Source organism: Magnolia sinica, chromosome 10 (genome assembly GCF_029962835.1).
Source record: "Magnolia sinica isolate HGM2019 chromosome 10, MsV1, whole genome shotgun sequence".
Classification (NCBI taxonomy): domain Eukaryota; kingdom Viridiplantae; phylum Streptophyta; class Magnoliopsida; order Magnoliales; family Magnoliaceae; genus Magnolia; species Magnolia sinica.
The window spans coordinates 68,741,754-68,757,351 of NC_080582.1; the positions used below are offsets into that span (position 1 = coordinate 68,741,754).

Below are 15,598 nucleotides of genomic sequence, written 5' to 3' on the forward strand. Positions count from 1 at the left end.
TATACAGTGCTAAAGGGAAAGACTAGCTTAATGAGACCAGAGGATGACTAATCCCTGACCTCAAGTGAGGATATCCACTAGTGCTAGACGAATAGCCGTACTACAGAGAGTGAGACTGTCCGTGATGAATTACTTATATTTGGATCTAGATATCTGTATCCATATGGAACATGTTGATCAGAGGACTACTCCAACATGAGTGCGACAGAACAGGCTTTGTATATTGCCATTGGCCATAAGAATATCCATAATATTCGTGATTGTAAGCCTCTTGATGTCTCGGTGCTCCACTGGTGCTAGACTCTCCATAATGCTTCCTCCCCAATGGCTGGCTGTATTGTGATTCAATAGACTCATAAGTCGGGCCTTGTGTACCCTGTCGATGCTTATCGGCCTCACGATCTGTAAATGGCTGTATGGTGTGTTGAGCAATACCAAAAGCGGGACCAACATCAGGTGCATAATCGGCACCATCACCATGATCATCCGCCTCGGTCTCGCTATTGCTGGTGCTCATACTATTCTGCCAAGCCAGGCTTTAGATGAAATCTGCCCCTCTTTGCACGACTCTCTTGCTATGCCGCATGTAGTGTTCGAAATATCGATACCATGCTATGTATTGCAACCTCGGGATACAATACAAATACGTTTCGGTTATCGCATGGGATATATCGCTTGTATCGAGTAATTTATCGCACTTTTTGGGAAACATGGGGAAACACTAGGAAAATGGTTGAATTTTTCAATGAAAATTCGGGGATGGTTAGAAAAGACCTTAATACACACTTTTAAATCATAACATTTGAAAAAAAGGCGCACGTAGTAGGTATCCTTTGTATAGGGTCCTAAACTATGCGCTGTCTAACAGAACTAATGCAACTATATTTAAATCGAATGCATGACATTTATTAATGTATCAAGATATGTACGAAAACACAATCAATTAATTGAAAAGAAAGAGAAGAAGTAAAAATTGAGAAATATACATATCAATGATGTGCTGGCTGTGGCCTAAAACCACATAGAGTTGCGCAGTGGGTCGTAATCATCGTCTCCATCTCGATGGGGTTGGGAATAATACTGCTCCTCCACAAATCGATAGTATTGTGCCCAATTCATAGTAGAGTGGTACCAATTATGATACTCCCTTCCATAATGCTTGTACTCATCCTCTTTGAAATTTAACCAATATGCCTATTCGTGGGTATTGTGTAATCTTCACAGTTTGTGATTGATATGGATCTAGGAAGGGCATAGATGAAGCTCTTAGGTATCCATATTGCTGGCCATATCCATACTGTTGCTCATTTCCCTGCCTATATGCAGAAGTGAACTCCTGACCGTAGTCGAAAAACGATGTGCTATAACTGCTGGAGTCGCTCGCTACATAACCACTAGGTTCATACCTATACTGTGGCATAGAACTCAAGCTACTCTCCTGTATCTGTGATTCATATAACTCGAGCTCCACTCGTTTATGATCCAAATCTAGAGCTACCTCGCTTGTCATGAATGCCCGTTCCTTATGCATTTTGCTAGTAGCTCTCTCTCAAAATCCGAAAGCTTCTGAGTTTGCTTTTTTTTTTTCCATAGCCTTTGACGCTCATGTCTTATTGTAGATAAGACGGGGTCGTGTTTCTCATGGACAAGAACCATAGTTAGGGCCTTACGTGGCATGATCGAAATCCTCCTCTCTAGTGAAAGGGTTAATAGGCCTCTAAGACTGACTTTTACCCTCACTGCCGCCATTCCCATCGCCATCATTACCATCATCGCTATTGTCATCAAAGTCATCATCACCCTCATCATTGTCATCACCATCACTGGACCCACCCCCCGCATCACTCTCTGACTCAGTTTCGGTGTCGGACAATGTCTCCCCGTCACGTGTCTTGCATGATAGTGACTTCCACGGGCTGCCCTCCGAACTCCTCGTCAATGGGTCGAATGTCTCATCATGAGACCTCTGCTGCTTTACATGTGCGTCAACATCAATCCCTTGTTTCATTGCCTCCGCCGCAACATGTGGCTCTGGTCATCCATCGGAAGTATCCAAGTCATCTGACCTCGCCTACTAGTAAACTGGGTCCTCATCCTTAACACATGCATGCTATCTGACTGCCATAAGGTCCAGTGGGTCTGCCTGTACTTTTATTCTTCCTTAGGCGTGGAGCAGCCTCTTTTGTAGCTTTATATTGTAGTGGCAATACACTAGCTTATGAAGCCTCGTATACCCTCCTAGTCTACTCGAAGAAGTGGTCCATGTTAGCTAGCCAGTTAAGGCAATGCTTCGGGTTCAAGCGACAATCAAAACTGGGAGCATCGACTTTGACTTTCTTCATAACCCTTTCCTCAGGGTTGTAACGATCCTGCGACTCTCAACAGGGTACGTGGGCGTGTGGTTCTACGTGATTTACTCCCTGACCAAAGTTCCTATTACGACCCCTAATGGGTTCTACTGGGATTGGACTCTGCTCAACTGGGTCCTTATCCACTGGCTCGCTTGCCTGAGATTGGTGGTCTTCCTCGGTGACGGGAGTACCGTGAGTGGTAGCGTCTAGCCCCGTGATCCGTTGGTTACTGGCAGTCAATTGCGCGACATTGGTCTTATTGTGCGTCTCAATGGCTGTTAAATGGCGGTTAATCTTTTCGAGAACCTCGACAATTTGATCCGGGTTCATGGTGGGGAATAGACCAAATCCACGACCTATTCGCGTTTGCATCACTAAACGACCCTAACGAGAGACAACTTAGTTGAATGTGTACTATATGATGAATGTGGTGCAAAAAAATTCAGATTTGACGGCGATCAATGTGATGCTATATGATGCACGTGTTCTATGTATGATGACCCTTAGTATCTTAAACCCTATGGACAACCCTAGAATGATTCTAATAAGGCTTAAACTGAAAATTCGGCAATCAGGTGTCTTAAGTTCACTAAATCTGAAAATTCCAGCAATATAAGACTTCAAAAATACTCAAGCAGAAAATTTAGCAGGCCAAATCAGAAAATTCAGTAAGCTGTATGCGACCTATATGCTCTACTATTAGTATAGGAATTTTGTCAAACACATACCCTCTGCTAGAGCTAGGCTCTGATACCAAATTTAATGTAAGATGATGGAAACTATCTTAGGATGCAAGATGAGAGTTCAATTACATATTAATTTCAGCAATCAACATGTAAAATCAAGCATATCCACATAATAGATTTGGATATTCAGATTTATAACACGGAGATCCTAGGTTATTATATACGCGGTGCACGGAAATATAAAATAATTCAAGAGCGACCCACTTGGAATTAGGGACTTCTAATCTAGCACGGGTAGTGCAACAACCATGTAGATAAATGATGATGCACTCAAAATTCTGATTTGGGGAAAGTTTCACAAAAAAAAAAAAAAAAAATCAGATTTTTTATTAGGGTTTTGAATTGATAGATGGGTTGTTGTGTTTTTATTTTTATTTTTATTTTTATTTTTATTTAAATTCAAAGGATCTAGGTATTAGGGAGTTTTGGAGGAAAATGAAAGAGGGAAAACCCCAAATGGGGGCCCACACATGGCTGCCCATACAGACGCATGCGTACGTGCACGTGCAAGTCCACACGTGTCTAGGTAAAGGAGAAGAAAGGGAGGGAGGATTGAGTGGGGTTTTGATGGGTTTAGAAGGTTGTAATGGAAAGGGAAAGAGGAAAATGAGAAAAGAAGAATACCTTTTGGAGAAGAGAAAGATGAATGATATATATTGGGGAATCCACCACCAAACAAGTTTGTACCCTTCCACAATTCAATTGGAAGGGAGGATTTCTCACAAACCCTAAAAACACGAGGAAAAATCCTTCACGCAAGAAAGCTTTTTTTTTTTTTTACTCAATAACTCCACTAGGGTTGGACCTCCACCCCCCATGTTTTTATAATTAAAGTTTTGGAATAATTACAACTATGCTACTTAAGTGAAATGATCCATCATCTAAAATAGGAAAACTAAAAGACTTATTATCAATCCCAACCATCAAATAAACCCTAAAAATAACAAAAAACATAAAGGAAGCAATATCAAACTCCAAGGGGCCTAGATCTGGAAGATCTGGCTGCCCGATGGCCTGATCGACAAGATCCAACGGCTGGATCGACATGAAATAAAAATACTATGACTAAAATGGCCTTCTAAGAAGCCCACATGCATCATCCCACATTGAGGTCTTCCTGATGCACGTCCAATGCACGTGAGGTCTTCAAAATGGCTGGGTCCCATTTAGAACTTGTCTCCCATCCACAAAGAAAGCTGTGTAGATGTTGGTGGTCGTCTCTATCTCTGGTACACCCAAGTAGGTCATTTGATGTCCCCATCAAATATCAAGTGGGTATAACTCCTGGCTTTCGAATTTATCACTTGTATGTAAGGTATAGGCGATAATTTCGGTGAAGTATGGGCTGATCGTGCACACCGAAACAAGGTGAATATTTTTCTGAATCATGGATATTTATTTAGAAGGAATTGGCTATGCATCCCAATATGTGCTCCGAGGGAGAACCTGATAGTGGAGCTTAATGGAGGAGGCTTAGGAGGTTATTTCAAATGTGATATGACCGTTTCAATGGTGCTAGAGTGTTAATTTTGGCCTAAGTTACTAAGAGATGTGGCTGAAATTGTGGCACGTTGCCGATGTTTGTCAAACTTTGAAGGGTCAATCACATAATACTGGGTTATGCATGCCATTGCCAGTAACTTATGGGCCATTGGAAGACATCTACGTGGTCTTGGTGTTGGGTCTTCTGCAGACGCAATGATTATGCATTTTGTTTTTGTTGTGGTTGGCAAGTTCTTGAAGATGGCACATTTTGTCCATGCTGAAAGACACTCGATGCTGTCCACGTGGCAAACCTATACTTTAGATAAGCTGTACGTCCACACCAGATTCCAAAGATGATCACCTCAGACTAAGGCATAAAGTTCTTAGCCATTTTTGGAGGACTTCAGGGAAATGTGTTTACACTGTTCACCAGATATCTCTCTACAGGTAGAAATGATGCAGAGAGACGGTCACTGTTTCCTTTCAGTGGTAACACTCTGCTATGGTGCATATGAACAAGAGAATTGTTGGATAATCCCTTCAGTGACAAGAAAAGAAGTGAGTACGCTTGGACTGTAGATGTTTACTATCTCTTTATAGTGTTATGGTGCACACTGTAGCACATGGTAGCATGTTGTAGCTTTTTTTTTTTTTTTTTTTGTAGCAAGCATTGTGGCCTGTATCACACTTAATCTTATAGAAGAGAAATCCTGAGCGACCCATAGTTTAGCTAGAAACAAGCCTTTTAGCCTTGACATTTAACTAGTTTTTGGGAACCACTTGATAAACTGCAGGACCTGTAGTTTGTCTTTGGGGCCCACATCATTGCGTGCTTCTTGTGATCATCCATGGTTGAATTAGTACCTCGACAAGAAAATTTCATGTATCATGTGGTTCTAGATTTTTACTATAATAATGAAGTACATATACCAATTAGTTCTAGATTTTTAGTTTGGAATCCTTTAGCTTCCTATTGTTTAGCTCAGAAAATGTACAGTATTTTAATCCAAAGATCATTTTTCACTTAAGAGTGTATATTCTTGTCCCATCAAGTTCCAATGTACGCGAACATTTCAACCTGGATCAGCCTCTAAAACCAACAGTTTTTGACTTCTGGTAGCCATGAGCAAAGTTTTGGGCTGTCTTATTTACTAAACATAATCGAAATAATGAACTCAAAAATAATTCTCCAAAAAAAGAAGAAGAAAGATCACGAATTACTGCATGCCTCTTCTTGCATTATAGTTTTTAATGAAAGACAGATTACAGAAGGAATTGAATATAATCAAAAGTGAAATCTATGGTGATGGATACTTTGTATTGTCAAGTAATTTCTTAAAACATCACATATTGCATCCTTGTTTATTCATATAGCAGGCCTCATTAACACATTGATTGCTGCAGCCATTTTACAGTTTCCAGTCATCCACAAGAAGCGGCCTCCAAGATCTGGCTATCAGCGGACAGAAATAAATCGTAAGGTCTTCTCTTTGTACAGATGGGTCTAATTCTGAAGTCTAGCCTCTGAATGTGCTGGTTTCTTATGATTCGTGCATTAGTGACATGCTTGACTTGTATTGCCTGAGATTTTCTTTTTGGATGTAATGGGCCTGCGTCTCTCAGTTTGTAGGATGGGTCTATACTGCCATTTATATAATCGAAAGAGGCGGTTGCAGCAATGGTTTTCATCCTGCGATACAAATTCTAGCTAATGGTTAATTATGGCTTTTGTGAATTTCATGAATTGTAATTTGTTATGATCTCTTTTCTTGATTCGCTACTACTTTGAGAAAGAAAAATGAATTCTGTGTAGATTCAAGAAAAATCAGAAAATACAGAAGCAACTCACTAAAGATTCTGGAAGTGCATAAACTTGAAAATTTGGCTGTAGGATTGATATAAATCAAGCAAAATTCTGTGCGGTTATATACAGCCATTGCTTAGAGTATTTGCGATATTATGGAAAGATCCCCGATATTATCAACCATATATCACTAAGTATTGCCAATGTATCACCAATATTTTCAACCATGTAAATTCTAGGTGTCGCTCGTATCGCCAGTGTATCAACAATATTTTGATAATATCTCCAATGTATCGATATTGCCAAAAATCTACTTATTAAAAAAAATTCATTTCAATATATATATTTTTAATGGGCGCATGATTTTATGATGAAATGTGTGTTTGTGTGTGTGTGTGTGTGTGTGTGTGTGTGTGTGTGTGTGTGTGTGTATACATGCATTGATGGATGGATGGATGTGTAAGCGCGCGCGCGTGTGCATGCATGCATGGATGGATGGATAGATCATGCATGTGTGTTCTTATGTATGTATTGTGCATGCATGGATGGATTCACCATTTTCCTCATGTTTCCCTAGGATTCCCCATGATTTCCCAATGTTTCCGTATGTCAATGATGTATTCTTTTAGGCTCCATTAAAAAGAAACTTATTATTTGATTCCTATATATGCACACATGCGTCTTTTTCTCTATCATTTGATTTTTAAATATGTAAATATGTGTATTTTAGCTCTCCTGAAGTTTCACTAAAAAATTCCACCGTTTTCCCCGTGTTTCCCCGCATTTATGGAAATTGGTAGGTGATAATGATATTGTTCCCGTATCCTTGGCCAATGAAACTTGTAGTGATACATCCATCCATGCATTCACATATGCATACAAAATATTGCAAAAAACAACGATGCACAATAAGTTTCGACTTTATAAGGGCCTAAACCATGTGTTGTCAGAAAAACTAGTGCAAAATATATTTATAAAATTTGTAACTAATCCATGTATTGGTCAGCACTCATCAATATATAAAAATTTGAAATTAATTAATAGTGAAAGACATTTTCCAAATAAACATATCTGTTATTTCTATATTTTAAAAATTAAAAAAAAATTGAAAAAAGGAAAAATTATGGCCACCCTCACTAATGAACACATCAAATTTATACACATTCTTAACTGAAGGGGTAAAAATGGAGTAAATAAAATTTCCTCAATTTCCCCCCATTTTCCACTTAAATGTTGATTTTTTCATTACAAATATATGTCACTGCATGAGAATCATGTATGGACTTGGATTTTGATTACAGTCCATCCAACATTTGAAAAAAAAAATTTCCTATAGGTTTTTTGTCACCGTTTGAGTTATGGCCCGTTTCCGCTTCGAGTCTAGATTTCTCTGCTAAATGGAAGCTTTGATTGAACAAAATCCAACAAGAGTGACCGAATTCAAGCAACAACCCGTGTTTGCCATCGCCTAGTACTCAGCTTCTGCAGATGATCAAGCAACAACACTTTATTTCTTGCTTCTCTAAATGACTGGATTCAATACTTTGAATGTCGGTATTGAAATATCATGGGAATCATCTCAAAATCTCGCATGTCATGCATGTATTGTGTTGGTGTACACAGATTTATATACACATTTGGAGTACCGTATATGACTAGAATTAGGATTAGGATCAGATCTTCTAATCCCATTTCCTTCTTAGCTTTATCTCTTGTTTAAAGTCTCCTTTTGTAAATCATACTCTTTGTAGCTTTTCTATATATAGAACTTTTAGGTGAAGAGGATGCAACAAGCTCTTCTCACGTTCTTCTCTTCTTCTTGTCTAGCATGGTATCAAAGCATTGCTGATCCATATTCATCTCCTTTCCCTTCTCTATTCTTCTTTTCCTCCTTAATCCCTATTCCTCTTTCTTCTTTCCACTCAGATTTTGAAGGTCCACTGTCAGATTTCTCCTTGTAAGATGGTGAAAGAGAGTTTTTCTCAATCACCATCCTATAGCTGGAAGTTTAATGCATCATTGATGCATCCGGAAGAGACCTCCACCGGCCGAAGCATTCTCCAGCATCTGAATCCAGTTCCAGTAGGTTTTCTGGCCCCGTATCTTAGTCAAAACCTCTCCAGGACCATCGGATTTCAAATCCGACACTAGTTCTGGATCCAAATCTGAGTCTGGTCTCCCCTAAAGTCACCAGAAATCCCTTTTGAATCTTTTATTGCTCCTAGAACCACCGGAAAATCTTTGGGTACTTCCTATTGCTGCTGGAATCAATCCCCGTCTCCTCTGCTGCCGAAGTCATCTGTGGGACTCCCATTGCTGCTAGTCCTTGGATCTGAACCAGAAACCCTTTGACGTTGTTGAAATCTGGCTGCTACCGCGTCTGCAGTTGCCAAAAACCATCTGTGGGCTTCCGATTGTTGCAGGAATCCTCAGATCTGAACCGAAATCCTCTGACGTTGTTGGAATATGGCCGTACCACCTTGCCGAAAGTCCTCTGTGGGCCTCCAATTGCCGCTGGAATGATCAGATCTGAACCAGAACTTCCACTGCTGCATCTACAGTCACCGAAAGTCATCTATAGGCCTTCTATTGCTGCTGGATTTGGTTTGTGCTGGCTCTATATGGTGTAAGTGCCTTCATCTATCTCCAAATCTACCTTCTGGACCTCCTGGATCGTCAAATCTACCCTCTGGACCCAGAAAACGACTTTTGGTCCTTCGACACACTTGATTTCCCTCCAGGTCCATCAGATGGTTCTCTTTATCATCTCTAAAAAGTTTATTTATTTTTATTTTTAATTCTTCTCTACTATAATGGGAAACAATAAACACTCCCAGATTGCATCTAGACAAATGGACACCCCTAGTCTTACAATTACTATAGTCAAACTAGATGACACACATTATTTAGAGTGGTCCTAGGCAGCCTGAATGTATATTGGAGCAAGGAAGAGACTGGGATACATTATAGGAGCCAAGAAACAACCCAATTCTAATGACTCCATGTTTGATGAATGGGAAAGTGAAAACTGGCTTGTAATGTCTTGGTTGCTAAATTCCATGTAACCAAACATTAGTCGTGGGCTCTATCTCTTGAAAATCGCGAAAGATATATGGGTTAAAGTTGCTAAAATGTACTCTCACCAGGAAGACTTAGTCAGCCTTTATCAACTCCACGTAGAGATAAATAACTGCGAACGCAGAGATGGAACCGTAGAATACTTTGCTAAGTTGTACAGAAAATGAGAAGAATTGGATAACAATCAAGGTTCTATTACAGATCTGGAAGATTTGAAAATTCAAATACGTCAACTTTGAATATTTAAGTTTCTCACTCTTCTTCGTTTAGACTTCGAACCTTAAAATACACAGATTCTTGGGAAAGAATCTCTCCCTACCCTTGAATTTGTATATAACATGCACGGAGGCTATAGATGAAGAAATATCTCTCACGCCATCCTTCCAAAACGGTCAGCCTTGACTACGGATTTCAAAAATGTTAAAGGACAGGGTACTGGATGAGGAAACACAGACAAAGATAAGCTCGGATGCACATATTGTGGAAAAAGACAACATCTAAAAGAATACCGCTGGGTCCTTCATCCTCATCTACGGCTAAAAGGATCTCAAAAGCAAAGTCTTTTGCCAATATGAGCACTACTGAAGATACTTCCATCCATAGTAATCCATGCTCAAAGGACAAAACCATTAGTGAGCTGTAACTAGAAGTAGCAACCCTTCAAGCTTCCATCTCCATTGTTAACTAGATAGGGCAGTCAGGTACTTTTGCAATTGGTAACCACGTCTCTCAGACATCCCAAATCATTGATTTAGGAGCATCTGATCACATGACAGGTATGACTGACGGATACACCTCCTTTCCTATATCCAATAATATTAGATTGGTTGATAGTTCTCTTTCTAAAGCTTTGGAAAAAGGAACCTTCCGTTTTTCTGATTCCTTGTCTGTATCTCCTGTAGTTCATGTTCCCTCATTTCAATCTAACCTTTTTTTTTTTTTTTTTCTATAAGCTCCCTAACCAAACAATTGAATTGTTATGTTAATTTTTTTATCCGTCTTATTGTGTTATCTAGTATCTGGCAATGAAGAAGATTATTGGTGGTGGTCGTGAAGATCGAGGGCTTTATATTCTCAATCGAGAACAAATCAGTTATGCTCATGTTTCTGCTTCCAACATAGAGAATAAAAACCGGGTGACCCTTAAGCATTGCTATCTAGGTCTCTTTTGTAGTGTCGATAATATCAGTCGATATTATTGGTATCGAAGCTTAGCAATACAAAACCCTGTCGGAGTATCAAAAATCCAATGTATAACAGTATGTGTCGCAATGTATGCGCGATATTGTGTGTATCGCAGATATCGCGATATATCACAAAATATCGGCACAAGCTCTTTTGTAATTTTCTTATGTGTCAATCGTATCTGTGAGTGCGGCGCCATGTTGAGAAAAACCTCAAAATACTTTGTTTTTTCTTCATTTTCCTTCTTTCGTCCATCTTTTAAACACCTCTAGGGTGGATTTCGGTCCATCGTCTTGAATTTTTTGGGAGAAAAACAAAGTTTTCGAGCCATAATCAAAATCAAAACGGATTTGGGGCCGGTTTCGATTTAGTGACTATTTTCGCTTTTTTTTTTTTTAAAATTCATATCAAATCAGTGCTAAAAGATTAGAAATAGTTGATTCTTCATTTTGCATGGAAAATCAAGGATTCAAACCTTCGATTTCGAGATTTAAGGGTAGGTGGTCTGATTTGGGGGAAATTAAGGAAAAACAAAAAAATTCCTCAATTTCTCCAAAATTGTTTGCAATCTTACTATCCAAACATGAATTCAAACATGCATGAGGCTTGATCTACTGATTCTTGTAGTTTTCGTGAATTTTTAGAAAACAAATATTTTAAATAAAAAATAGTTATATATATATATATATTCGAAATTCCATCTCTATCAGTGGTCAATTGGATCCAATTTCAGAGTTAGTAGGAGTGTTTGATGAAATCATCATCGCATACATCAATTTTAGGATTTAGGGGTAGGTGTTTTGATTTGGGAGAAATTGGGGAGAATTCAAAATTTTCCCACATTGGTTGCAATCTTATTGTCCAAACATGAAATCAAACATTTATGAGGCCTGATCTATTGATTCATGTAGTTTTGGAGATTTTTTGGAAAAAAAATATTTTTTTAGTTAAAAAAAAACTAATTCTAGTTTTATAATTGCTTTGCTTTTGAATGTATTGTTGTGTGTTTCTATACATCTTCTTACATTTATAAATTATATGAATAAACTTTGAACAACTTTAATTAGTATAGTGAAACAACGCTTAACTTATGACCCTATACAAAGTAAACCTATTATATGGACGTTTTTTTATTTTATTTTATTTTATTTTATTTTATTTTATTTTAATGTTATGATTTAAAAGTTTATACCAATGTCATTTTTAACAATCCTTGAAGTTTCATTGTAAAATTCAACCAATTTCCTAATGTTTCCCCAGAAGTACAATAAATTCCCCTATACAAATGATATAGCCTATGCGATAACCGATATATAAGTAGAGAATGATTTGATGATGATAATGTGAAGAAGAGATGAGAATATTGAGAGAGAAGAAGAAGAAGGAGAGTTTGGGAGAGATGATGTATTAGGCTTACTTGCCCTAACACATAATATTTTATTATAATAAAGCATATAGTACACCGCAGGAGAAGAGGGAAGTGTGCACATGTACTTACACTAAAGGGGCCACTAACCACATACACAATACACTAGCATTCTTTATAATGTATGTATGTATCGGTTATTGCATGGGATATATCGCTTGTATGGGGGAATTTATTGCACTTTTGGGGAAACATTGGGAAATTGTTCAAAATTTTCAATGAAATTATAGGGATTGTTAAAAATGACCTTAAAACAAACTTTTAAATCATAACATCTCAAAAAAAAAAAAAGTGCACATAATAGGTTTCCTTTATATAGGGTCCTAAGCTATGCGTTGTCTGACTGAACTAATGCAACTATATTCAAATTGAATGCATGACGTTTATAAATGTATGAAGACATTTATGAAAACACAACCAATTTATTCGAAAGCAAAAGAAGTAGAAATTGAGAAATATACCTTTGAATAATGTACCCACATAGAGTTGTGTGGTGGCTTGTAATCATTGTCTCCATCTCGACGGGATTGGGAATAATATTGCTGCTCCACAAATCGACTGTATTGTGCCTAGGTCATAGTAGAATGGTACAAGTTAAGATACTCCCTAATATAACGTTGGTACTCATCCTCTCTGAATTGAACCAATATGCCCATCCGTGGGTGCTATGTAATCATCATAGTCTATGGCTGATATGGATCGTGGATGGGAATGGATGGAGCTCCTGGATATCCATACTATCCATATCCATATTGCTACCCGTATGTGGAAGTGAACTCTTGACCTAGTCGAAAACGATGAGCTGTAACTGTTGGAGTCGCTCCCCGCATATCCACTAGCTCTATATCCATACACATATTGTGGCACGAACTCAACTACTCTCCTGTGTTTGTTATTCATAATCATGTTGTGGCCTAGGACTCGATCTCCCCTCCCTCGTTAGTGATCCTCGTCTAGAGCCTTTAATACTCCCACGACTATGTGTCCCTCAGATATCACCAGTAACTGCTCTAATTCTATTAGCTGCTCAGTCTTCTTTTCTAGTAGCTGCTTACGACTATATGCCTTGTTAATGACAAGATGAGGCCATGGTTCATCTGGACAAGAACCACGATCAATGCCTTGGCATAATAAAAATTCCTCTCCCTAGTGAATGTGCTAAGAGGCCTCTGAGGCTTCCTCTTGCCGCCACCATCTCCGCCACCATCATCACCATCATCGCTACTATCACCAGAGTCAACATCACCCTCACCATCACGCTGTCATCATCATCATCGGATCCACCCTCCGCATCACTCTCAATATTGATGTCCGATTGTCATCTCACCACATGTCTTGCATGATAGTGACTGCCGCGGACCGTCATCCAGACTTCTTGCTAATGGGTTTAATGCCTCATTAGGAGATCTTTGTTGCTCCACACATGTGTTAACATCAATCCTTTGTTCTGCTGCCTCTGTCGCCACATGTGGCTTCAGTTGCCCCTCTGAAGTATCTAAGTCTTGCTTTTAAAATATTTAAAGTAACTTGCCTAAGTTTTTTACCGTTTTATATATAATCGCCTAGCTTCATATACCGTGTGGATTACATATGATTTTAGAACCATATTTTGTAAAAGGCCAAAAAGCCTTTTGTTTAAAACTAAACCATGGGGGGGGGGGGGGGGGTTGTGGTCCGAGGCTACATGGGGCCCACCATGGTGTTTGCGGCCTGTTCATATGTTTTGCTAGCTCATTTTATGAAATGACCCAAAAGATCCAAAGCTCAAGTGGGCCACACGAAAGAAAAGTGGAGATTGTACGCCCACAATTGAAGCATTCATGGGGCCACAAGAGCTTTGGATCAGGTTAATATTTTTGTTTTTTCGGTTCATCCTAGTGGGAATGACCTTATGAATGGTTGGGTTGCTTTATGAATGGTTTGGATCGCATATAAACATCATGGTGGAGCCTAGAAAGGTTTGAATGGTAGGAAGCCCCTTTTCAGTGTTTCCAATTATATGGCTCACATGAGTTTGAGATCCACTGTATTTTTGTTCTCATGTCTTAACACGAGCTACCAGAACGGATGGACATGGTGGATTTCTCACAAACATCATAGTGGGAACCACTTGCGGTGGGGTCAGCCAGGTCATTCAAACATCACGTGGCCAGCCTGGCAGAGAAGGGGGAGTGGATTAGGTGCGGCCTTGTTCTCACCCAACATGATGTTACCCTGACCGTGGGGCCCACCTTCATGTAGGTATTGTACATCCACATTGTCCATCCGTTTTTCCATATCATTTTAGAGCATGGCCGAAAAATGAAGCATATCCAATTTTTAGGTGGACCAAAACAAGGAAATAGTAGTGATTGACGATTAAAATCTTGTGGGCCACAAAATTTTTGGATCAAGTTGATATTTGTTTTTCCCTTCATCCAGATCTTTGTGACCTTATCAAAAGGTTGGATGGCGTGGATGTACAATACATGCATCACCGTGGGCCCCACTGTTAGGGCTGCACCGTGTTGGGGGAGGCCAGGTTCGCACTTACTCCACTCCCCAGAGGGAGAGTTCGTCAGTGTCCTTGGGTTGAAAGCTAGGTGGGTCCAACCATGGTGTTTGCGAAAAATCCATGCCATCCATCCGTTTTGCCAGATCATTTTAAGGCATGACCAAAAAAAGAGGCAAACCTAATGCTCAAGTGGGCCACACGAAAGAAAATAGTGGATATTGTACACCAACCATTGAAACATTCGTGGGGCTACAAAAGCTTTGGATAAGGCTAATATTTTTGTTTTTTCAGTTCATCCTAGTGGGAATGGTCTGGATTGCATATAAACATTATGATGGAGCCTAGAAAGGTTTGAACGGTAGGAAGCCCCTTTCCACTGTTTCCAGTTGTGTAGCCCACTTGAGTTTTAGATATGCTTGATGTTTTGTCTCATGCCTTAACATGAGCTGCCAAAACTGATGGTTGGTGTGGATTTCTCTCAAACATCACAGTGGGCCCCTCCTACAGTGGGGTGACTGGGGTCAGTCAAGTTATTCAAACATCACATCACTAGTTTGTAAGGCAAAGAGGAGGAAGTGGATTAGCTGCGGCCTTGGTCTCACCCAACATGCACCGCCTTGACTATGGGGCCTACCTTGATGTATGTATTGTATATCCACACCATCCATTCGTTTTCTATATCATTTTAGGGCATGGGCCTATAAAATGACACAAATCCAAATCTCAGGTGGACCAAAACACGGGAAACAATTGTGATCGACTGTTAAAAACTTCTCGTGGGCCACAAATTTTGGATCAATTGATATTTGTCTTTCCCTTCATCTAGGTTTATGTGACCTTATCAAAAGGTTGGACGGCGTGGATATACAATACATGCATTAGGTGGGCCCTACTGTCAGGGTTGCATCATGTTGGGTAAGGTTAGGGTCGCTCCTACTCTGCTTCCAAAAAGAGAGACGTGTCCTTGGGTCAGAAGCTAGGTGGGGCCTACCATGGTGTTTGTGAAAAATCCACATCGTCCATCCGTTT

General features: G+C 39.5%; 1 protein-coding gene across 4 annotated transcripts in view; it reads left to right on the top strand.

Annotated features, from left to right (window-relative positions):
- LOC131216921 (protein ENHANCED DISEASE RESISTANCE 2-like) overlaps window positions 1-15,598 on the top strand; it is a 188,758-nt gene that overhangs the window by 66,643 nt on the left and 106,517 nt on the right. For all 4 annotated transcript variants that reach the window (XM_058211538.1, XM_058211539.1, XM_058211537.1 and 1 more), the window contains exon 12: window positions 5,987-6,058. In XM_058211538.1, the coding sequence (XP_058067521.1) occupies window positions 5,987-6,058 (72 nt within the window). The remainder of the gene's footprint in view (window positions 1-5,986; window positions 6,059-15,598) is intronic.